Genomic DNA, 25,308 nt, shown 5'->3' on the forward strand with positions numbered 1-25,308 from the left:
GCGTGTTTTCATATTTATGGAGATAATATATATTCATTAAGTGCATCCATAAGTCTTCTATTAATTGCTATTTAGATTACCATTTGAAACACTGTATCATATTTAACCATCCTATAATTTTGTAATCTAAAGCATTTTTTCTTGCATGTTTTTGAAAAAAGAAGAACTTTGGGTTTTTAATACATTTGTATATATTTTAGGGCTGAAAGGCTTGAAAGTTGAAGATGACATCTCATTGAAGGTGGTACCTGTTTTACCTGCCCTTAATTGTGCCCTGCTGGAAGCAAAGAAATCATTTTCTGAAAAAGGAATCTGTCTAAACACATTAGTAAAGCATAATTTCCAAGAACTGTACAAGGTGGACAAAAGTCCTTCATTGACTGCTGCTTCTCAGGATGGAATTAAAGAGACTGCATTCTTTGGCAAAGTGTCAAGTGGTTTTGACTTGACTCCTCCAGCTGAAAAGTGCCCTTTACAGTCTTTAACTCAGTTGAGGTCTTATTTTTCAGATCCTAATGGGTACATTTTGGAAGTATCTACTGTACTAGACTTATTGGCAGAGTGTCCTCAGTCTCCTTGTATTTCAGATGGAATTTGTGATGCTGGATTTTCTTTAGTTATGACTCCAGACCCTGAATTTCACGACTCGGAGGCAGAAGTAAGAAAAGAAACAGAAACACAAAAGAATTCTGAAGAAATGTTTCAAGCAAGGCAGGGAGCTCTGGTCCCATTAGGTCCAGCATCAAATCTGAGAGTTCAGCGTAAGAGAAAAGCAAGCACGCTGCCCATGGTACAGAGTAAAAGGATGAACTTGTGCCGTCCCTTTCCCAAAAGAACTCCTGCTGGACCAAACAAGGGTCCAGACTCTCCCACAACTCTCAAGTTAGTCAAAGGACAGTTTCCTCAGAAAAGAAAAAGAGGTAAGCATGCTCTGTATGGATTTTCAGATGAGCAATTAGTAATAACTGTTATGTGTTAACCCTGTTCCTGTGTGACCATCCTGGACTGTAGCTTGACAGTATCCATTAGCTCTCTCCAGGGGATTTGTGTGCATGCTAAAGTTGGAGAAGCACTAATCTAGATAACATGAAAATCAAGAAATAGGACAAAAGCCCACCCACCAAAAGCTTGTATTTCACTTGTAAAACTGCTCAGATCATCACTCAGTTATTTACTTACCTGTCGAAGAAATAAGGTCATTCAGTTTCTGAACTGTCCTCAGACAGTTTCGAGTGGAAGAAGAGGATCTCCTAAAATCAGGCACACTAAGAACAAATGGCAAAAACTGATAAGTGATAGCCCGAACATGTTTAAAGAGGGGGAAAAGTGCCTGGACCCTCCAAAACTAGAGCATCCTGGGGCAAAATTTCTTATCCTTTGTGTGTTTTAAAAGTGGTCACCTGGATCCTACTACAGACCTATTGAAACAAGGTCCAGTGGCCTCGAGACATATATATTGAAACACTTCCTCAAGTGGTTTTGTTGCCCCCTGAAAACTGAGGGAGAATCAGCGTCCAGAGCCATTTAATGTTAGTCAAATGCACTTCAGTGAACAGAGCACAACAAATAACACAATTTTGGCTTAGAGTCATCTCAGATTATGTGCAGGGTATTTTGTTTAAAACTAGGGAACTTATGCTCTATGACCCGTTAGAGAAGAGGTGAGCAGACTGGGGCCAAAGGGCCCCTCAGGCATTACCTGTTGTCTCTGTACTTCACTGCGCTGGCACAGGTGGGCAGCTGTGACTGAGGTCTGGCCCATCACAGAAAAAATTTGCCAACCTTATCTATAGTATTTTGAATTTAAAAATGTTGATGCCTAAAGAAGAAACATTGGAGGTGTGTGGATCCCCAGGAGCCTAGATAATTAAGATTTTACCCTGTGCTTTAACAAGTAGTTATTTCTGGCCAATTATAGTTTGAGAAATTGTGTGTGTGTGTGTGTTTGTGTGTGTAGGAGGGTGGTAGAAATAACGGCAGTATGAAGCAGTGACTCACACTCTACATTTCCTCACAACTTCCAGGCCAACCATATTGGGTTTCTTCTCTATATGAACCATTTTAAAGGTATTAAATAAGTTACCTATAATTTAACATATATGTTGTCACTGTTTCTCAAGTGTTTTAATTTCATCCACTATAAGAAATACGTTTTAGGGACATCCCTGGCAGTACAGTGGTTACAACTCCACACTTCCAGTGCACAGGGCATGGGTTTGATCCCTGGTCAGGGAACTAAGACCCCACATGCCACACAGTGTGGCCAAAAAATGAACATCAACAACGATGTGATTAAACCAGCCAAGATGACTAAATATAATACCACAAAAACTCAAAAAAAAGAAAAAAGAAATATGTTGTATATTGTAGTCCAGTACACACAAATTCATACATACCATAACAGAAATTTCAGAAAACATTTACCCTAACTATGTGTAATACAATCTGATATCTTCTATTCTGTTTCATTTAATAAAGAATTTCATTTAATAAAGAATTCATTTAATAAAGAATTGCAGCCCATTAAGTTTATTTTATAATACACCCATGGATTATTGCATGCAGTTTGAGAAACATGTCATTGAGTGATGCAAATAAGCAGGGCAGTCCCTGCAGGATCACCTGTTTCGTGTTTCTCCTTTTCCTCACAGGACCTAGGTTGTGAGAGATGTTCCCCTCCTGCCCGTGCAGACGTTACGTGTCCCCTAGTCTTGATCATCTCATCTTATTTTCTTTCTCTTCTTAATTTAGTCTTAACAGTTTTCCTGCTTGACTTATATTTTGCCTTTTTTTATGCTAAAAATTTTAGAAATTGTGACCAGTATAAAATCAGAAGTCTTACTCTAAAAACAAATAAAACTGCTGCTTTATTGCCTTTAATAGTTTAGTAGGGAAGAAAATAATTAGATCCAGGGAAATGTACATTAAGAGAGTCTAAAAGCTTTTTTTAAAAACCATTTATTTTTCTAACCTTCAAAAGAATAAAATGAAATTGGTCTCTTTTCTACATTTCACTAATAACCATCACATTCTGAAACTGTTTAATATGTTTTCTGTTCTGTTAGAAATAGTATTTTCCATATATGTGATTTTAAAATATTTGCAAACTTTCACATGTGTGATTATTTTATATAGTCAATGGGGAAAACGTTTTCACAGGGAACATTTATTAACATTTTTTTTAACTCTTAAAGGATTGAAACACTTTCTGCGTGTGATACAAGCAGGTTGTTAATAGTTTTTTTCTTCTCATGTGCCTCCACCTTTAGTTCTTTCCTTCCTTCCCTGTGAGAAGTAAAGCTGAGCATTTTGTAAGAGAAATGAGCAATTATAATAGATTTGTAGGAAGTTAAATCAGAAGAGGACATTCTTCAATGTACCTTCCTCTGTCTTCTCTTAAGAGATGATTTTTCAGGCAGTGTTAAAGCTTTGATATTTAGGTGTAGTGAAGGAAAATATGTAAGATGGCTCTTTGTGAACCTACAGTCTCTTCTCTACAGTGTGATCATGGTTTTAACCACATGGCTTTATGGGATCTGTGTCGCTTTTGTGTAAATTGAATTATCCGTCACCCTGTGCTGTGAACTAGCATGTTCAGCCTTACCTGCCACATCAGTCTGCAAAGATCATGGAATTTTTTTAAAAAATTAAGTCATGCCTTGTTTTTATAAAGTTATTACTCTGATATTTTTCTCCTAATCCTAATTAGGGATATAGACCAACACTTAGCAAGTTCAAAAATCTTTTAATGAAATACCCCAAATTTTATATTTTATTCCCCATTATTAAAGTTACCCCCCAAAACAAATCAAAGGAAAGCTATGCTGATAAATATGTGAGCCCCCTACCCCTTAAAAAACGGTGTCTTTTCTGCATAAGGTGCTGAAGTGCTGACTGCACAGTTTGTACAGACAACCAAATTGGATAGGAAAAACCAAGAAGCTCCTATTACTAAAGATGTTCCAGTGTCAACGAATACTAAAAGGGCAAGGAAACGAGAGACATCTCCAGTCAAAACTGTTCCAAGGGCTAAGCCACCTGTGAAGAAATCTCCACAAAAACAGAGGGTAAATATAGTAAAAGGCAATCAGAATCCCAGAATCAGAAAGCAACCACAACCTGGTAAGAAATCCTCTTCCTGTAAATTTCAACACCGTAATACAGACTAATCGAGATTATAAGATAGCATATTGAAATAGTATAAGATCAGTTGAAATCTGTCACGTTCTTATGATCTTCTTTAGTTCAGAAACTGACAGGACAAGAAACTTGGTTTCCCATTGTGAATAAATTACAAAGTGTGAAGATTCATACCTTCACTAAATAGACCCTACTTTTCATTTTGCAGAAAGCCTGAACATGAACTGTTTAGCAGAGTTAAAGTATAAATGGCTTTTTTTATGACTAAATTCACAAGCAAGTAGCATCTGGCAGTATTCTTCTGGACCATAATCAGTTATAAAAAGGAGATTCTAAGTTTGTCCAGAGGGAACTGTAAAGACATGGTTCAAAGCAGTCAGTAATCCTGAATTCTGTATTTGGTTTTAAAAGGCATTAATTTTAAAAGCAGTTTTACTTTTCTACTTCTACTTTTGCGGAAGTGAATAACCAAGTCTCCTTATGTGAGCCAGCAGCTGACCGCTAGTTCTGTGTTCCACCTGCTGGAACCTCCTTGTTGCTGGCATGTTCCCTCATCACCGCGGACCTCACTTTTCTCCCAGCTCCATGTCCCTCTTCACACCTGTCTCTCTGAGTAGAGTGCAGCTCCACCAAGCTGCAAAATCTACACATTTTACAGTATCTTCGGTATTGAGTCCTACTGTGTTGTATATGTGGTGGTGTTTTTTGTTTAGAAAAACCTTCATTTCCTCATATCTCTGTATTTCCATCAGTTTTCTGTCTAATCTCATGATTCTACTTTCTCTCTTATCTATCTTTAGATTTTTTTAAAGCCTCAAATTTAGTGGAATTCAGAGAAAGAAACTCTTGTTTTGTTGGGGTGATGGTATTATGGATGAGCTTGTTTTTTCCTTTCCTCATTTTTAAAAAAAATTTTTTCGGCCGCACCTTGCAGCATGTGGGATCTCAGTTCCCTGACCAGGGATCGAACCCACACTGCCTGCATTGGAAGCACAGAGTCCTAACCACTGGACCACCAGGGAAGTCCCTTTCCTCAGTTTTTTTTTTTTTTTTTTTTTTTTTTTTGTGGTATGCGGGCCTCTCACTGTTGTGGCCTCTCCCGTTGCGGGGCACAGGCTCCGGATGCGCAGGCTCAGCGGCCATCGCTCACGGGCCCCGCCGCTCCGCGACATGTGGGATCTTCCCGGACCGGGGCACGAACCCGTATCCCCTGCATCGGCAGGCGGATTCTCAACCACTGCGCCACCAGGGAAGCCCTCCTCAGTTTTGTTAATGTTGTTTATGACTGAAGAATTTTCTGAAAGCTCCTCAGTCATATCACTGTACAACCTGTAGAGAGTCATACCCAACGTGGACTCTCTGCTTGTCTCCCCAGGCAGTTACGAGGTGGTCTTACCCACGGGTCCACATTTCTCTCCTGCCATTTCCCAATGCGTGCCTTCCCTGCCAGGCACATGGTGCCACCCACATGAACCACGCCTGTCACTCCTGTGCAGTCCCCTCTGCTCAGCTAAGTCCACACGGAGCCATTTCCTGATGCTCTGATCTGCACTCATTTCTCCTTTTTTTTTTTTTCATTTCTTTTTGGGTTTTTGAGAACATTAAAGAGTTAATTCATACTATTTTCCAATCATCTGGTGTGTCTTGGTCCTGTCTTTCCAATTAGTTTTTTTTTTTTTTTTTTTTTTTTTTGCACGGGCCTCTCACTGCTGTGGTCTCTCCCGTTGCGGAGCACAGGCTCCGGATGCACAGGCTCAGCGGCCATGGCTCACGGGCCCAGCCGCTCCGCGGCACGTGGGATCTTCCCGGACCGGGGCATGAACCCGCGTCCCCTGCATCGGCAGGCGGACTCTCAACCAACTGCGCCACCAGGGAAGCCCTTTCCAATTAGTTTGTAAACAGGATGAGTATAGATACATACATAATACATTGTATTCCCAGCCTTGTCATTAGAATTCCTTGTGCTGAATTGGCTTCTATATACTTGTAGGCTAATCGATTAGTGGGAGGAGGTATGCAACTGGGCATTGGCAGAAAAGTGAGCCCAGAAAATGAAAAGTTTTCAGAATGGGTATTCAGAAATAGGCCGATTTGTATTGCAAATGTCTGTATATATTGTGCAGCCACATTCCAAGTTAAAATTTTAAGATTACCACCTTATAAATAATGTGTTAATTTTTCTTTTATTTCTTAATCACCCATGCTAATCCGCTTCATTTCTTTTACTTGAAATATCAGAGTTTAAGAAGGCTCAATCATTTTGCTACTGAAACTAATGGTTTTCTGTCCTTTTTAAAGGTTTCAATATATTTATTTACTGAACTCTATATTTTTTATAATTTATTTGGCATCGTTTTATCTATATTTCTTAAAAGAGATAGATTATCAGTATTGTATTTTTAATTAATTGAAAACCTCTAACAAGTCAGTAATTAAATGATTTACCTGAAATGACACATATTTATTAAAATGAACCCTTTTTCTTGACTCAATACAGTGTTCTCTATATTAGACCTTCCTCATAGTGATACTCAGTGTAAGAACCATAGTATTTAAGGATAGAATGAACTTAGTGTCAGTAAACACATCAGATCCTAAAATGAACGTGTTTCCAGTACACACCCAGGGGGTTCACAAGACAGCTCTCTTCGGGCCACTTTCTCATACCTCACCCTGTTGGGCTTTGATCTTTTAAATAAAAACTGGGCAGTGGTTGATTAATTTTACCCTTCTCACCATACACACACTCTTGTCATTCTGTTTGATGACCTCGTAGGCCAGAGTTTTCTCTGTAAATGTACTGTCATTGGGCTTTGCAGACAGGTCAGTAATTTATTTCTGACCTGCTACTACTAAAGTATAAAGAGGAGCACGGTTGGCTTTTCTATCCATCCAGCCACCTGCTACAGGTACTCACTGCCCAGTATTGTTGAGAACTTTGTCCTTCATGACAACCACATTTTAAAAGGCTGAATCAAAGTCCTGAGAAGGCAAGTAAACTACCTGAGAATGTCAGTTTTCTGACCGAACGCCAGTGGGTAGATTTGACTACCTGCTATAAGGAGAATTATCAGTAAATGAGGAGATTTATTTTTTTGCAGATAGAATAGAGAGGAAATGTTTTTAATGCAGAAACTGAAGTTTTAGAACTTGAAATTAATTGGCTATTCTGAATATTCTTTTCTCATTTTTTATTCGTATCATAATGTATTATGATTAAACATCAATATGGTTAAAAATCATTTCTATTTTGAACTTTGGTGATTTCTCTAATAACTTGCCAAGGGAAATGATTTCTAAGAAAGTACATTAACATTCTATAGTATACACTTTAAACTTAGAAAGTCTTAGATTCTCACTAGATTGTAAGCTCTCTGAGGGCAGGAGTCTTGTTTTCTTGTTTTTGTTTTTTTCTCTTTGTATATTTCTTTAGCTGAGCAGTATGCCTTGTGTGTAGATCAGTACATGCAGTTTTGAAGGGTGATTTCTTTTTAAATTAATATGTATGCACATTCCTTAAGACTTGTTCCTTTGGTAAATACATTATAATACATCAGGAAGTTGGACAAGACCTCACTCTGGTAATAAAAATTTAACATACAATTTATGCAACATATCAAGAGGTTTTTCTTGAATATGTTGACTTAACTGTTGATTTCCACTGAACCATAGTAATATGACAAAGAATTAATTCTATGGAAATCAAGTGTTATGTGTCTTTTTTTCTTTTATGCTGAAGCCAAAGGAGAAACTTCTTCACAGCTTCAATCAGAAATTTCAGATGGTCAAGAAGACGTTATTGGCATAAGTACAGCTCAACCAGAAAATATCACAGTGGCTCCAGAAGACCCACCTGAAAACTCCATTGTCAACTGTGACTCCCAGGCCCTAAATATGTTGGCTGATCTTGCATTAAGCGCTGCTACCTCTACCACACCATCCTCTGAGCCCAGAAACTTTCCCTGCTCCTCTGAATTGCCACAAAATGACATTTTGCTTTCTAAAGAACATTCTTTGCACGGTACATCAGACCATGAATATCATAGAGGAGTTAAAAGTCAAAAAGGTGGACCGTTATCCAAGCCCTCCTCTGATAAGAGTAACCTGACATCAGACCCCACGGTCAGCCAGGAGGAAGAGAGCTTGGTTCCTGGCATTCAGGCCCCTGTGGAAGCCCAGTCGGCACTGCCTGAGGAAACCCTAGAAAGTTCCGACGCAAGCCAAAGCTCTTTTGTTGCTGTGGAGCATTCCTATGCCCTGCTCCTTACAGAACATTCAAAGAAGCATCTACAGCAGAGAGGGACCCCAAGCCCTGCCTTTGCCAAGAATGGTACAAAAGGCCCTGAAGCGGGAACCCCAGTGGGGAAAGTGATGCCATTTCGGCATCAGCAGGTCACCTCCCCACTGCAGAAGCTCTCCGAGGCCCCAGCGCTCAGGCGCAGGAGCAGGTTGCTGCCCTCCAGCCTGCAGGACTTCTGCCGCTCTCATACCGTATTCAGCTGTGATGGCTCCTTTAAGGTCACTTTCAAATGTGAAGCAGATTACGTGTTCAGCTTAGACAGCAAGTATACCAGCAACCCCCTGGAGAGGACTGTAATCAGAGCACTACACGGGTGAGTAGGAGTGACACTGGATGAAAATGGATGAACTTTTCTGTTGAGATAAATGTAGTGAGAAGGGATACTTGTGCTAAACTCTGGGGAGGGAGAAGGAAGTGTGTAAAATCCAGTAACTTGGGAATAATACCAAGCAGTTAATCACTGACAATTAAGAAAACCTTAGTCTTCTGCAGGGCTTTCCATCTTGAGATGCTCCTTCATAAGTCTTTCTGGTCTTTGAATTATAATATGTAAATGAGATGTTAGTGTAAAATAGTGAGGTAAAGAAATAATGCTTTACAGACTGAATTCCAGAAGAAACATTTAAAGAATTACTTCTAGCTTGTCAAGTTGGTCAGATTGCTATGAGTGAGCAGTTTTCACAGGGTCATTCTATAAATCTTCCTTAAGGGGTCAACACAGAATAACAGAGAGCTGAAAGCACGGGCTTTGGAGGGTAGACTGACCTCAGAGTTGAGCCTGGGCTCTCCTGCGTGCCTCGGGACAGTGCTGCTCACTCTTCACCCCAGACTCATCTGGGGTCTCATTGAACTGCAGGTTCTGACTCAGTCCGTTTGGGATGGGGCCTGAGAGTCTACATTTCTAACCAGTGTCCAGGTGATGCCAAGGAAGGGTGACAGTATGCGAGCAACACTTTTAAGCATGGGTTTAGTAATAGCCACTAAAGTTAGAGAGTTATGAGGGTTATGTACATTAGGGTTTGCATGGTGACGGGCACATACTAATAAATGGTAACTGTCGCTGTTAGCAGGAAGCGTTAGCTTGTGAAACAACACTGAGCTCCTGGTACGGGGATACTGCACATGTGAGGGACTGAATTCCATGAGACTTCTTTCCTTGCTCCAGGCACGAGCTTGCGCTTTCGTCCCCACCTGCTCATAAGGGTCACTTCCTTAGCTTTAACCCTCTTTCACTGAAGCCTAGTTCTGTAGCCCCTCGGACTTGTTCCACTCAGCTCTGCTGTCCTTTGGCCTGGCAGATGGCCAGAAATGTTTTGTGTCTCCTCTTCCGGTTTCAGGAGAGTCTCCAGAGCTGTACTCTGAAAATAGTATAGTTCTGCTGAATTGCCCAACTCCTTTAATCTTCAAACTTCCCAACTATTAGAAGAGACACATAAAAATAGAAAAGAAATGAGTTGGCCAGACTTAACAGAAGCAAGGAGATGAGGATTTGGGAAGTTGCTGAAACCATTATTCACATAATGTATCTATCCTGTCCCAGGAGAACTTGCACTGAATAAGAGAAAAATCCTAGGCTAGGAGTATGAAGGCCTATATTCTGATCATGGTCCTACCACTCACAGATTTTGTGATTTGAAAGAAGCCACTTAAAGCTCTGATTTTCAGTTCCCTCTCTGTCTCTGTAAAAAGAGTGAATTAGATTCACTGTAATTATTTGTTAAACAACTTCATTTTTATTTTACTCATTGTTTCATGTTCATGTAATTTTTTAAATAAAAATGAACACAAAAACTAAGGTTAATAATTAAGGCACTTACTTACGATAAGATAATCAACTAAATAGTCATTTTCAATGATTTTTGTTTCTTCTTTCTTTAAAATCTCAGGCCCTGGAATACTGATTTACCAGATAACGTGGAAGAAGTGAAGCTTTTACTTCATATGTGGGTAGCTCTGTTTTACAGCAATCAAAACAAGGTCATACGATCATCCCGAAAAGTAGTAGAACACAGCAACCCAGCAAAATACGTGTCCATAAATAGCACGTTAGAATCGTTTGAATTCAGTGAAATTGAGGAGTCCTCCGGTGTGGAAAGGTGCTCCGTAGACCCTCTGTTGGAGCCTAATGATGCTCCCAGAGGTCCTACTGCCGAAGTGTCCTTCCCGGACACTGACCCCCTGCTTCCTTTCATGAAACCACCACCTGTGAGAGGCTTGGAGCTTTGGGTGCAGAATGAACAGAAAGAAATGTATGCAACAGCAGGTCATCCAGAGACCCCAGAAAGCCAGAATTTCATCTATTCTTGTAATGATGAGGTAGGTAAAGCTGAATACTGTAAATGCTGGTATTATTTTTGAAGAAATTTTTTTTTGTACATAAAATCACATTCATAACAAGGCATTGGTTTCTTTTAGGAAAGTGGATTCTCTAGCTATGTAAAGGATTAGAATGCCAGAAACTTAGTTTTCAAAGTCTAGATTGTCTGCAGGTGGAGCTTATCTACCATCCTGATTGAAGAAAACAAAAGTAGGGAAAAAATCGTAGGCCTCAGATGATCTGGGAGCCAACCATAATTATGTAACTTTTTTAGTTGTATGATTTGGGGCAAATTACTTGTTCTCTGAGCTTATTATCTTTTAAAAGAGGTGAATAATACTTACTCTGTTCACCTATAATAGTGTTTATGGATCAAATGCAGTAATAATAAATATTTAAAATATTTGATAAATCTTAAAGTAAACTTAAAATTGAATATATTAAAATTATTTTTAAAAACAAATCCTGAGACAGTAAGTAAAATGCCAGACCTCTCATAGGTCTGCAGATAACTGTTTGTAAATATGGAAAATACACTTTGTTTCATTTCACTGTTCTCAACTGAGAGTCAGGACAAATAATCGAATTTTAATTGGAGCAAATTTAAAAGTTGTATCAAGATTCTAAGTAAATGGTTTGACAAAATACCTACCTTTTTAAGCTTTCAGAACAGATTTATTCCAGAATAATTTTACATGGGTTTGGGCACCTTCAGTGCCTGTGTTAACGTTGAGTTTCTGTACCTGGGCTTCTGTGGGGATTTTCAGGTCCAGGGGTGAGCCTCAGAGGGTCTGTGAGTGTCTGCAGACGCTCATCTTCAACAGAATGAAGACTGGTGGAACGCTGTGGGCCAGAGACTGGTCTGAGCCCTTCACTCGCATTAACTCAGTTAATTCTCACATAGCCAGGTGAGGTAAGGACCGAGCCACCCATCTTATAGGTGAGAAGACTGAGGATGGAGAAGTACAGAATAGCCTGGAGGCACATAGTAAATTGTCTGGCCAAGACTAAGATCTGGACACTCTAGATGTTTCTCAGTGTCGAATTCTGTGGATGTATTTATGTATATATATGCACATATGTGTGTGTTTATATGTGTATACATAAAATATATGTTACGTGTGTATGCATTTTTTTTCTGAGGATGGGGTTCATAAATTTCATCTTATTCTCAAAGAGATACATAAAATCACTACCTTAGAATAAGAAAGTATTTATAGTTTAGTCAGGCAGATTTTAATTATTACATATATATTTATACACATACTAGTTTCTTATAAAGTATTTTTGGTTGTGGTAATATATATTAACTGTTACTTTAGTAATGTCCAATTAGGAATGATGTTTCTGCAAACATGGAAGAGTATTAAGTAGAAAGTAGAATGTTAAAATTAATGATTCCTAACACTTTCTATAGCATATACTTACAAATATGTTTCCGTCATCTTCTTGAATACTGTACCTATACTTTAAAGGTGCACACGCGTCCTGTACCACTCCCTATTCTAGGGCAAAATAGGATTATCAAAGTTTGCATTTCACTAAGAGCACAGGCATGGTGAGATTCACGACAATGGCCCAGCATTATCAGCCACAGTATGAGCAGGAGGGTCCTAGAACTGTTCTCAGAATGAGTGTACCATCAGGATTTTTCTATGCTTCGTATCTGGCCAGTCGTGTCCTCTTAAAACCAAGTCTCAGCTCCACCCTGCCAATTACTCAGGTCAGTGTCTTTCTTTGACTAAGGCAGAAATGTTTTTAACGAGATTAAAAACACACGTCCTGACTCACAACACGATCGCTTCAAAATATGGCAGGAAATCTGAGACCATGGTGTTCCAGAACTACAGGTGTAGGTCAGCTGTATGATCAATCCACTTTACCATATTCTGAACAAGACCATTCTTCAGCCTTTTTTAAAAAAATAAAAGAAACAACCTTTTTATGAGGTTATCAAAATTGTCCGGAGGTATTTCTGTTACTGTTTGTCCTAAATCCTTTCTGGTAATGTTTAAATCAGTCCTTTTAGTTTAGTTTATTAATGCAAGCTGCACTGTGTTTTCTACTGCTTTGTTGAATAGGGAGGTATTATAATGAGAGAGAGATTATGTCCAGTTATAAGCTAAGAAGATAGCTAAGGGGTAAGGGACCTTTATTTAACAGGGAAGAGATTGATAACCGTGGGAAAGCTGCTTATCAGTGTATTCTGAGTACAAGAGATAATAATTAGTGTTTCCTCATGGGAACATTCCAGATGACAGTGTATTTATAGTGTAATTGAAAGCTGGTGTTTAAAATAAGTTATTCTTTGCTTTAAAGATTATCTTTTAATCTTACTAAAAATAATTTAAATTAATTGAGTACTTTTTCCTCTACTGCTGCATTTCTGAATTAAGTGATGCTATTTAGCAAACAGGCTGCATTTTCAAGTCTTTAAATTGCCAGTGGTCTAGCGACTTTTCTTCCCAAAAGTCCATTAAAAAAAAAAAAAAAAGGCTGTGCAACTAAGAAAGTTTTGGAGTTCTCGTGTGTGTGTGTGTGTGTGTGTGTGTGTGTGTGTGTGTGTGTGTATTTAGATAAAACAAATTCCTATTGGGGGCGTATTTTAAGCCTATCTAAGAAGAGAGGGATTTGCTTGATCTCTACCCTATGAAGATTCAAAAGAACAGAGCAAACTAAAATTGATCTTTGTCTGTTCTGTTCTTCACATATGTAAATGCTTGAAAAAAAGATCTATTTCGCTCTTGATTTTTTAAATTAATTTATTTCTTTTGCTTTTATCGTTTCAGATAATTGGGGGGAAAGCTGAACAAGAGTCATCAGATAAACTAGAGACCTCTAATCTTGTGCTTTCTAGCATTGGAAGCACCCAAACTAATGGGTCTTCTATTCCTGCTGAAGATAAAACCTTTGAACCACTTGATAGCACACAGGTGACTTCTTATAATGATACTGTCACACAACCCACATTTGCCAGGACTTATGATGGGATCAGCAGTCCGTCAATGATTTGTCAGAAGTCTGTGTACAGCACCCTTGAAAGCAAAGTTGATGTTTTTCATGCAAAAATGCAAACAAAAACAGGTGCTTTGCAGGGCCTTATCCAGCATAGCAGCCCCATAAACAAAGAATGTCAGCCATTGTTGGAAGGGAAGGATGATATGGAGTATGTAATGATTAATCTGGAACCGGTTACATTCACTTTTGAAAAAAATGCCTATGCACCAATCCAGACAGAAGTTGTAAATAGAGCTGATAAACCTACAACCTTTAATGTGGAGTTGATTAAACAAGTATCACCTGCTACAAGCCTTAGACATCCTGTGTCCACATTTGAAAAGGCACAGACACAGGGTCTTAGGGACATTCCCTCTCTGGCAATGTCAGGACAAGGCGCTAAGTACCTTTGTGCCTCCTCAGTGAGTAGAGAGACACTTGCTAAAGAAATGTGTTCATTACAGAAAGGACAGGCTGTTGCAGGCTCACCATCGCCATCTGATAATTCCCTGGTAACAGAGGCATTCTCACTGGTTAAAAGTTCTAATTATGTGTTACCCAGAGAAGAAATGAAGCTCTCTCAAGAATGTTTTCTGTCGACTCAGAGTCTCTTTAGCATCTCTTCGGAAGAGATTGTAGAGCCATCCCAGCTTGAAGAAGTAGTCTCATCGTCAGCCTCTGCCCCCTTTGAAGAAAAGGATTCACTTGACTGCATCCCATCAGTGAGGAATGCTTCGGATGGCTCTTCAGAACTAGAGAATGACAAGAGTGGTCTAAACAGTGAAAATACGAGTTTTGAATCATTTAATTCTGCATTTACCAAACAAAGCAGCCTATCTGTGAATAGAGAGGAAGTCAGCCTCGAGTTATCAGAGGAGGACTCTGACCTTGACCTCACTCTCACCGTATCACCGCCCACGAGTCCCAGGGAAGAAGCCCCCTCTGGTGAAGTGGAGCGGCAGCAGGAAGCCCCGTTACCCTGCTTAGAGCTTCAGGAGACAGCGGACAAAATAACTGAGCCCGAAGAGGTGCCCGACGTGAATGCTGCTGATCACACGTCAGTGAAACCACTAGAAAGTGAGAGACAAGGTGATAACTTACAGACAGTGGCTTTCATACTTGCTAAAGAAACCTGTGCCCTTGAGTTTGCAGAGGAAGTTCATGTTGCTTCAGACTTCCCCTTCGGTTCTTTAATTGAAGAAGTGTCACCAGCTTCTAGCCCTGACTGCCAGGTACCAGGTGAAGAAGCACAACCAGCCTGGGCTGTATCTCCAAGTAGTTTTAAGCTCCGTGATGCACACTGTGAGAAAAGTGACAGATCCTCCCAGGTTGAGTCAGTAGATTTGGCCATAACAGAAAAAGAAAATTCTTTTGTTGGTCCCACCCATCCAGTGGGACAAGATAACGTAACTCAGATACAACAAATGCAGCTTTCTGCTGAAATGCCTCTGATACTAAAAAATCACCCAGGAAGAAAAGATAGATTTTTAACCCTTCCTAGTGAAGTCACTGAGGAAATTGTCCCAAGTGAGTGTGGTGAGGGTTACTCTTTCTCAGAAAAGGTGCCACACCATGATGCAGAGTTAAACCAGCCTGCCTCAGCTGCCACATGCAGAGATTCTCTAGAAAACCTGGTAACGTCAAGAAATCCACTGCAGCCAATGAGTGTAGAGAACGGAAATCCCCACCTAAGTCATCTTGTCGTGGACACCAGTGAGCCTCCGTTTAGCCCTCAGAAGATCCTTGAAAGTAAGTCTTTTGCTGACACATTTGTTTCTACAACCACACCAAGTGGTGTGAATGTGTCATTAAAACAGCAGACCAGCCCTAAGAGCCTTAAGGAAAATGTCTCGAGCAGTGATTTGAAAACAGATGAGCGCTGTTACATCCTGGTTAAGTCCTTGCGCTTTGACCCAGTTGCCGGAGCTGAGGCTGTGCAGGCCCGCGGGTACCTGGAGCTCCCCAAGCCCACCCTCTCCTCGGGAGGGGCCACCCTAACCCACAGGGCAGGACCCAGCAACGCAGGGATGGAGTTTCAAACACAGGAAATCGCTTTCATCAGAATGGCTGGTCTGCTCAAGAATAATGAAACTGGAGCTGAGTTACGTGAAAGAGCTATAGATCTAGGAGGTGTCGGCTCTCAGCTGCACATCACCTCTTCAGAAGGCAGACACAAACCGGCCCACATGCTGCAAGATGGGTCACCGTGTGCAGCAAGAGATCTGCTGAACGGTGGGATTTTCCCCATGTATTTACATGCTAATTCTTACCAAAAGACAGCCGCACCCGGTGAAACTATGGATACAGAGCCTTCTGCTTCCTTTGTTCCCAAATCTTGGGCCCCTCTTGTTTGTGGGGTCTTTGAAAAGCAGGTGGAAGATAAGAGTGCTGATGAGGGGCTGAGGGCTGAGGGGGGCTGTGTGACCCGAGGTGGAGGCGTGGATATCAGTGTGAACTCTGACATCCATTATGAACCACTTTCTGGAGACTCGGATCAAGACTCTCTTGGTGAGTGTGGAAACCCCAGATTAGATACGGAAGAATCCTGTACTTTGAGATGTAGTCACACCGAGAAAAAAGAACGTACTTCTGGTTTTGACTCTTTCCTGAACCTAAACAGTAGTGATCACGATGACTGGGGCTACTCGAGCCAGGTTCCAGGTCTGGAGACGGGCATTCCTCCCAGAAGCTGGCCCGTGGGATTAAAGAAGGAAGATAAATGTGTGCCCTGTTACGTCCAAATCCGAGATCTCCGTGGGATCCCCAGGACCTACGCTAACTTCACTGTCACTAAAGAGCTGAGAGACACCACGAGAACCCTGCATAGCCTGTGGAGGCACCCCGGTGTCATGGCCAAGGGCGGCTTGCTCAGCTCCTGGACGGACACTTGGCAGGTGGCAGACGACCTCACCCAGAACACTTTAGATCTGGAGTATCTGCGTTTTGCACATAAACTAAAACAAATTGTGAAGACGGGAGATGCTCCATGTTCCGCCCCTTCCACCGCCGTCTTTCCTAAGGAGCCCCCTCTCCAGGGCGCCATGGGGGCTTTCCCTGCGACAAAAGTGCCCGAGTCCCCGGGGCTGCCTCCTGCCTCCCGTAGCAGGAGTCCCCTTGTGGTGACAGTCGTGCACTCAGACCCCAGACACCAGGGTCAGCAGGCGAGAGGGCAGACACCCAGCTGTGTGGACCGTTCCTCCTCCTCCTCCTGGAAGGAGAGGTGTGGCCACAATAGAAATCATCTCACAAACTCTGAACAAAATTCGACTGTTCCATTCCACCTCAACAAACTGAAATATAACAGTACATTGAAAGAGTCCCGGAATGACATTTCCCTCATTCTCAACGAATACGCCGAATTCAACAAGGTGATGAACAGCCACCAGGTCATCTTCCAGGAGAAAGAGCCACATGCTGCTTCTGGAGAAGCTGAACCCCGAGAGCTGTGTCCCTCCATCCCTCAGCCAGCCTCCTACGAGGACATGATCGCAGACATGTGCACCACTCTGCACGTCAAGCTGGAGAGGGTTGTGAAGGAGGCTTGTACCAGGACCTTCCTCTTCCACCTCGTGGAGACAGAGGACAAGTCCTTCTTTGTAAGAACAAAGGTAAAGTGCCAGATTTTTCTTACAGTTTATATTATTTTGATTGCTGTCTAAGTTTTTTGTAAGTAATACAGGATTCTCAGCTTCAGAAAGAAGCCATGATATGAAGTGGTGTTTCAGCTTCTCAGCTCAGTCTTTGCCTGCAGACTAAAGGTTTGGCCACAGGGATCTGCCGTTTGTACTATATTTGAAGATTTGTATGATTTTCCAGAATTAGTGCAGTGAGTTCTTTTCATAAAACAGTACCAGTGGAGGCATATTCAACTGTACACACAAACACAGGCCAAAGGTAAAATTCAGCTTTAAAAAAAACTTACTTGTGTCCCTCCACTAGTGTGGAGAGTGAGGGAGATCCAGAGTCCTTCTCAGGTGTGCGTGTTGGAGCCCCGCGTGCAAAGGTGAGGGGAACGTTGCCTCTCCTGATCCTCACGGTCTAACGGGACGTGAGAAACATGGTAAAGATCCCTGTGCAGCTGTGGCAGGTGTGGCGGGGCAGGTGCGAAGATGTCATTCCGAGGGTGGCAGACCTGGTTGGGGTCGCAGGGACGTTCTCCTTCAGGAGGGGACGCCGGCCTCTCACCAGGTGTGGACGGTAGACCAGTAAGAGTTCGGGTCCCGATGCCCGATGAGATTTGTTTCAGGTGCACGCGTGTCAGCCCTCGTGCTGAGTCCTGGGTTAAGTCGGTGTGGCTGCCCCGGGATGACGTGCTCCAGGAGACTCCTGCCGGTGCCAAGCTGCTGAGGAGCACAGAGCGCCTGCAGATGTTTGCAACGTCTGGGCTGAGTGGCGAGCGTGACGGTCGCCATGACGTGTGCGCGGTGTGTAGATGCCAGGGCCCCAGACCGCGCGCTGGCCTCCTGGCGGGTCCTGCCGCGCATCGGTCAGTGTGGACGCCGCAGTCAGCAGGCACCTGCGGGCCGAGGCTCCGCGCTGCCCTGGGGGAAGCACAGGGCCTGAGGAGGCTTCCTGAAGGGTGGGGGGCGCCCGGGGGCACGGCGATCACCGTCAGGGGTAAAAGGGCCACGTGGACGTCACGCGGGGGCACTTGGATTCTCCTGAGGTCCCTGCAGGGCAGGCACCGAGAAGTGTTTCTGAAAGGTGAGGAGCAGCACGTTTGCACCTGACAAAGAGCGGTCCCTCCACCACAGCACGGAGAGTGGATTAGAAAAGCGAGGCTTCCCCTTGTCGCCGAAGTCCAGCAGTACGTTCTCCTGTGAGGCGGCTGATATCTGCTGTTTTGTATCATTTGATATGATTTTTAAATACTTAGTTTTTCCCAAATTTGTGGAATCAAGGATCCTTTTGTTGTCCAAGATTCTTCACAAATGGCTGCCTTATCTGGTCTGCCTTCCGCCCGCCCCCCTCCCCCTTGCCTTTGTTGCAATTTCTGTGCCATTTTGGTAAGATTTTAGTTGAAAAAATAAAGCATTAAGTGGCCTTCAGTCTTTGCAAGGTGCTTAGCCTCCAAAAGTAACCTGGAAATTATTTATTTTAACCTTGAATTTAAAGTTGATTTTCTCTGGCTGAGTAGATACCACCACACCCTGACCTGCGCTGAAATAAGTCAGGGATCGACTGAGTTAGCACCATGGCCATGTCCTTGTTTTGCCACATTGAGCAAAATACCTGATTTCTTTGTGCTTCCATCTCAAAAGCAACAATGCATTATCTTAGTTTTCATGTCTTTTATTACAGAGCACAGGTGATGCTGGTTTTCATATGGGAGCAGTCACAACGATGTTAGTTTATCGTAGTAACACTTCTAGATAACATGCTTATTTCAGTAGTGACTATCATTTCATGGTAATATTTTATCACGTGGCCACTATTTACAACAGAAAATAATAAATTGTGTGCACCTTTAAAACTACACTTCAAATGAGAAAGTGGACATAGTATAAAGTACATTTGAGAATAAAGTGTGATCAAGAGCCAAGTGTTTTTTAAAAGCTCAGAAAGCTATGGTGGAGAATCCATCTGTCCTGGAGCATTCACCAGTGATGGGGTATCAGGCTCTGTGTACTGATAAGGTGATTCAGGGTGTGACAAGATGGCCCAGAATTCCACAGGAGCTGATGAAAATGTTGAACCTATCAGAAAATGTATTAATTCAAATCATTAATTAGTAAAATAGATGAGGATTTATAAGGATTTATATTTAGATATTTTAAGGAGCTCTTTGTTAAAAGATATCTTGTATGTAGGAATGTCTTTGAAAATATATCACCATACTTTTTTTCTCACTTTATTTTAAAATTTTTATTGGAGTATAGTTGATTCACTGTGTTGTGTTAGCATTGCCATACATTTTGAGTGAAAACTTGAAGTCAAAATTTGAGTTGTCTTGAGATCTGGGGGGGAGACTGGCCAAAGTTAACACCTTATTTTAGAAAGGAAATAACAAGTGATGGTCAGTGTTTTTGGTAAACCTCCAGAATCCTTCAGACAGAAACAATGTTGAAATCACAAAGGAGGACAAGGTTAAGGAATTTCTTTAACTACACGAACTTATCCTCCCAATGGGGCTTATTGCAGAACTGCTCTGTGGAACACAGCCGTGCCCCATAACCAGGCACAGTGTAACACCCGGCTTCGGCCACTCTTCAAAGCGTGGGTCCAAGCCACTGCCAGCTTCCAGAATCTGTCCTTGTTAACGATACTCAAAGTAATGCATTGGCATCATGGGTATTGTCAAAAGTCGTAGAAACATTTTGACTGGAGATGGCATTTTTAAAAGTAAATATCTGCCTCCCCAAGGAGGGTGAGATTCATGTATGTATATTAGTCTGTTTCAGAAGAATCCACCTTTGATACTTTATGAACATGAAAGATTCATTATAAAGTGCTTTGCCTTTGAAATACACTTCTAAATCCAGTTGTCAGTGATACCCAGGAGTCATTTTATATGTGAAAGCTCATCTAGTAATAAGATAAACTGCCATTTATGTTGCCTTATTAGAATGTAATTTAGTAAACTGTAAAAGTAGTTCTGGTGCTTTTTTTTTTTGCAGTACGCAGGCCTCCCACTGTTGTGGCCTCTCCCATTGCGGAGCACAGGCTCAGCGGCCATGGCTCACGGGCCCAGCCGCTCCGCGGCATGTGGGATCTTCCCGGACTGGGGCACAAACCCGTGTCCCCTGCATCGGCAGGCGGACTGTCAACCACTGCGCCACCAGGGAAGCCCAAGTATCCTTTTGTAAATCATGTCTATTTGTAAATCTTTCAGCATATTCTAAGGAAAGGAGGCCACACAGAAATTGAACCTCAGCATTTCTGTCAAGCATTTCACAGAGAGAAAGATAGGTTCATAGTCATCATCCGAAATGAAGATATATCATCACATTTGCATCAGGTAGGTTTGGAAGTAACTTTCTTACAGAGAAATGTATTCTGGGGCATTTTATGTTATTCTATAATTATCAGGCTCATCACTACCTTTTTATTCAGGGAAGAAGTTAAAACAATACCATTGAATCTAAGTGGGAAGATAATGGGGTTGAGATACTGTACTACTGATACTAATGTAATTTACCAAAGTGTTTATAATGAGGCAAATTATGTCTCAGAGTTAAGAACATTTCCATAGTAATTAAGGGAGAACTTCGATGAAGAGAGACTGGTAAAATTTTCTCACCTGAAATATAAATCTACATCTGTTGATGTCTTACTTTAAAAGGACTTGTGAAATTTTTCTTAACTCTTTGTTACGATATTTACCTATCAGTTAAATAAAAGTAATTGCTTGTCCCCAAAAGCTGTGACATCGTGGCTCGGCCTGGGCATACAGTCCTGTGTCAGGAGGCAGGAACTGAACCCACAGCACGGACGCCACATGAAGTGGGAGACTAGGGTAGTGGTGAGCTTGTCACCTGCTTGATTACAGGTCCCAAACCTCAGGTGTTTCTCCCCTCACACCATCTCCCACCTTTGGAATTGAGAGACCACTTTGTAATTAACTAACTAATCTTAATGAGTTTGCAGCACTGCTGATGGAGTTAAAATTCCTTATTAACTGACAGAATTACCAGTCAGTCAAGGTTAAAGGTATTTCCAGCTGTTCCTGAGTTTGGACACCCTTGGATAGAAGTGACAAGTGACCCAATGAACCTGTCTTCACCGGGGGACCTTTTTATGTTTCAGATTCCTTCTCTGCTGAAGCTGAAGCACTTTCCCAGTGTCATCTTTGCCGGAATCGACAGCCCTGAAGACGTCCTCAATTACACCTACCAAGAGCTGTTCCAGACAGGAGGCTTTGTGGTGTCAGATGACAAAATACTAGAAACTTTAACATTAGGTTTGTCTCTCATTTTCCTTTATCATCTACTCAAATCAATTTCTCCTTGCCCAGTGATTGAAATATTATTTCATCAAAAAGAAATTAGTATCAACTCAAAATAATGTCACCATCTGTTGAGGGCTTAATCTCTGTCATATGCTGTGCTAAATAAGCACTTTGCTCTTGACCTCTTTTTTATTAATCGATTACCTTAACCACCAAACCTCTCAGTAATGTGGCTAAACTACTCATACACATTTGAGAGTTTGTTATATTCAGTTCCTCCCTTTGCCAAATCAAGTCAGCTACATATTTGCTTAGAATCAGCCCTCTTTCCTCCATTTCTGTTGCCATCACCCCTACCATTTTGTCGGTGTCATGGAAATCTAAAAAGTGGCTACTGGAAGTCTTCTCAGTTTTCTGCTTAAACACTCATATATAAATAATTTGGGGGCAGTGAATTTGACATCAAAGAATGTTAGAGCTCAGGGCAGACACTTTATGTATGATCAAAACCTGCCCAGCTCTGAAAGCACATTAGAAGTAAATATGGATACCACTTCTCCATTGATGAGGACAATGTACCTTAACAAGCATGAATGTTGCAGGGAAAGTGGAGTTGAAAATATTTGTAGATTCTATATTTGGAAGCCTAGACCTATCTTATCTCTATTGCAACAGGACCCCACTTTCGTTCCATCCATAGACTTATATACACTCAGAGCTTTTAACTGCTAATGACTGCAGTGCTCTTCTCTCCTGCTAGTGTGAGTAAGGTGGGCCTGGGTTGAGGGACCACAGGTTAAAGTGCGGTCCAGCATCCTTCCTGCCCAGCTACAAGAGTGGCAGTGACGGTCAACACTCAAACATGGGGCCTTATTCTCACAAATCATCATCCCTGGGCTTTGACTAGACAAGCCAAAAATCCTAAAATACATCTTCTCTTGTCAAACTTGTTCTATTCTGTAGTGCAACTGAAGGAAATTGTTAAAATCCTGGAGAAACTAAATGGAAATGGAAGATGGAAGTGGTTGCTTCACTACAGGGAGAATAAAAAGCTAAAAGAAGATATGAGGTAAGACCTTTATGGAATGTGAGGCTTGGGTGTGGGGAAGGGTGGAAACCCCCAGGTTCACCCAGAAAGGCTCCCTGAGCTCTGGACCAGTGTCATCCAAGTGTTGCCACAAGGTCAGTTTGCAAGAACATAAATAATCTATATCACTGAAGGCAGTGTTTAGGTCTGTGGACTGTTTTTTGGGTTTTGTTTTTATAGCAAGGCTTTCAGTGCAGGAAGCTGTGTTGTGACCATAATCCAGAGTCTGAGTTGCCTTCTCCAGACCAACAGTGACCAAGTCAGACACACACAGGAATCCTAAAATGTAAAAAAAAAATAAATTCACCTATGGGTTTTTGGACATTTATTCATAAATTAGGTTGCTCCAGTTATAAGGACAGAAAAATTGAGACCAGCATGTAGCCTTAATTTAACTCTTAAATAATAGACTAGAAACAGGCAGCCCTCCTTAAATGAAGAGACTTGGGGCCTGCGGGAGGCCCTTACTTATCAAAGATGGGCCTGCAGGTTGGCAGGTTGTAATGAGACAGAAAGGGAGGGAGTGTGGGAACGCGGAGGTGGACTGGGGGAGTCTGTAGATGGGACAGGTCATCTGTCACAGGACTGTCCTAATAAGTTCACACATAGGAAGTGGACAGTACAAACCCACTTAAATGATGTAGAAGTTGAGGGACACAGGATGCCAGACCTGACCCAGGCAGACAAGGAGGAAGTCAGGAAGCTGGGCTTTGACCCGGAATGTTCGTCTGTTACCTTCTGTTTGACGGCACTGCTTTCTCCAGAGGAAGACAGCTGAAATCGTGGATGTGCATGGGATCTCGAAAGATGGCCGGGAATAACAGTTGGGGAAAGGATTGCACTTAGGAGAGGAACTCGTACAAGAGGAAAAGAGGGAGTGGAACCGAGAGCTGAGACTGTCAGGGAGGAAGGGGCTCCAAGGGGCCCTCACAGGGCTTAGTTAACAGCACTTCAGAGGGAAGGTTCAACTTCAGGAGTACAGAAGCAGATGAAAGCTGAGGTGGCACAGCACACCTGTTAAGATCGGTCAGTGTAAATTAATTCAGCATGCATAGGACTTTGCATAAACAGACACTTATGCCACTGGAATCTCTTCAAATCAGGCCAGTCTCGAATAGTGAGAACTTTTCAGAAAAGTTATCATATACTTTTGCCCTTGGAGGCGGGGAGAATTTGTCCAAAACTAAAACAAAACAGAACAAAAACCATGCGTGGTTATCAGCAGCTACAAAACCATCCTCTAATTCATCTTTAGGCAGATACAGGACTAAATAGATACATAATTTGTTAAACATGCAAAATAATGCCACACATAGCGTAAAATGGTAACTAGAAGCATATAAAAAAATTCTGTTCACAGTGATGATAAACTATGTACAGTATGATGCTAGGTATATAAATTTACATGTATGAAGGATAAAGCCTGGAAGGAAATTGATCGTGACGCAGTTCACGGTGTGACTAGAGCTATGGGAACACACAGGCTTTGGGTTTTCTCCAGCAAGCAGGAGCGAGAGTGTGAGTGCTGGAGGGGCTGCAGGATGGAACATTTTCCTCTAAAAGCAAGAATAAAAGGTACAAACAAGATTTAAAGTGAGGTGAGAAAATTCTAGCTGTTAGATGATCTTAATGAAGTTGGTGACTATCTAACCAAAAAGAAGTAGAGTGGTTTTGGAGAGCCAAAGCCTGGGAAACACTGCTGTGTGAGACAGGATGCAGGAAGGGGCCCGCTGGGAATGAGTGGGAGGCTTGCCAGCCACATGGCTGGAAGCAGTGTTCGATGGCCATGTGCTGTCCCTCCTGACGAACGAGGAGTTAAGTACACTCGGAATGTTTTGAGGGAACTCGACAGCACGGTGACGTCTGGGAAGCCGAGTGTGTCGTACAGAAGAACAAAGAAGGGAAAAGGAGTTTGACTACGTATAGTGAAGGCCAGAAAAAGTCTAGGAATAAAGCAACTGAAAATTAAGATACAGGAAATCTTTCACAAACTTAGACTTATCTAAAATTTTAACATTTTTGTGTATTTTTCAGAGTGGATTCAATTGCACATAAAAAGAACTTAATAGTGAAATCATATCAGAGTGCAAATATCATTGAGCTGCTTCATTATCACCAGTGTGACTCCCGATCATCAACAAAAGCTGAGCACTTGAAATGTCTGCTAAACCTGCAAATTCAGCATGTCCACGCCAGGTTTTCCGTCTTCCTTACAGGTAAATTCACAGCCTTAGTTCTAATTTTCATCAACCAGGTAATGCCCAGGAGGTCCACTCTAGAAACGTCCTTCCAAGTGGAGTCACTGGCGGCCAGGAATAAACGCACACGCGGCTGGGGCAGCAGGTGTTGTGGGTTTTGTCCTGTTAATAGAAAAAGAAAAAACCTGTACTAGATCTGTTAAGTGTAACCATCTAAGCTTTTTAAAAAGTACTCCAGGAATGAATGGCCCATCAGTGGTTTCAGCTCCCTCCCTCCTTCCCACCACCGCCCATGGAGGCGGCTGCTCCCAGAGCTCCAACCTCATTCCTCCCTCGAAACAGGCTCGCTTTTTCCTTCACGTGTATGAGTCTTTTTTTTTT

The 25,308-nt window shown here is 41.9% G+C and overlaps 1 protein-coding gene across 14 annotated transcripts in view; it reads left to right on the plus strand.

The window, feature by feature from the left end:
- The window catches only part of TASOR2 (transcription activation suppressor family member 2), a 70,977-nt gene that overhangs the window by 44,405 nt on the left and 1,264 nt on the right, over positions 1–25,308 (plus strand). For 3 of the 14 annotated variants that reach the window (XM_059057464.2, XM_067030188.1, XM_067030189.1), the window contains 9 exons: positions 201–920; positions 3,880–4,122; positions 7,880–8,753; positions 10,327–10,756; positions 13,547–17,362; positions 20,587–20,712; positions 21,501–21,654; positions 22,606–22,711; positions 24,764–24,945. In XM_059057464.2, coding sequence (XP_058913447.1) covers positions 201–920; positions 3,880–4,122; positions 7,880–8,753; positions 10,327–10,756; positions 13,547–17,362; positions 20,587–20,712; positions 21,501–21,654; positions 22,606–22,711; positions 24,764–24,945 — 6,651 coding nt within the window. Of the gene's footprint in view, positions 1–200; positions 921–3,879; positions 4,123–7,879; positions 8,754–10,326; positions 10,757–13,546; positions 17,363–20,586; positions 20,713–21,500; positions 21,655–22,605; positions 22,712–24,763; positions 25,285–25,308 lie in introns of those variants that run through there. The other 11 variants (XM_059057463.2, XM_059057465.2, XM_067030183.1 and 8 more) reach the window with 5 other exon arrangements.

Source organism: Kogia breviceps, chromosome 3, assembly GCF_026419965.1.
Source record: "Kogia breviceps isolate mKogBre1 chromosome 3, mKogBre1 haplotype 1, whole genome shotgun sequence".
NCBI classification, from domain to species: domain Eukaryota; kingdom Metazoa; phylum Chordata; class Mammalia; order Artiodactyla; family Physeteridae; genus Kogia; species Kogia breviceps.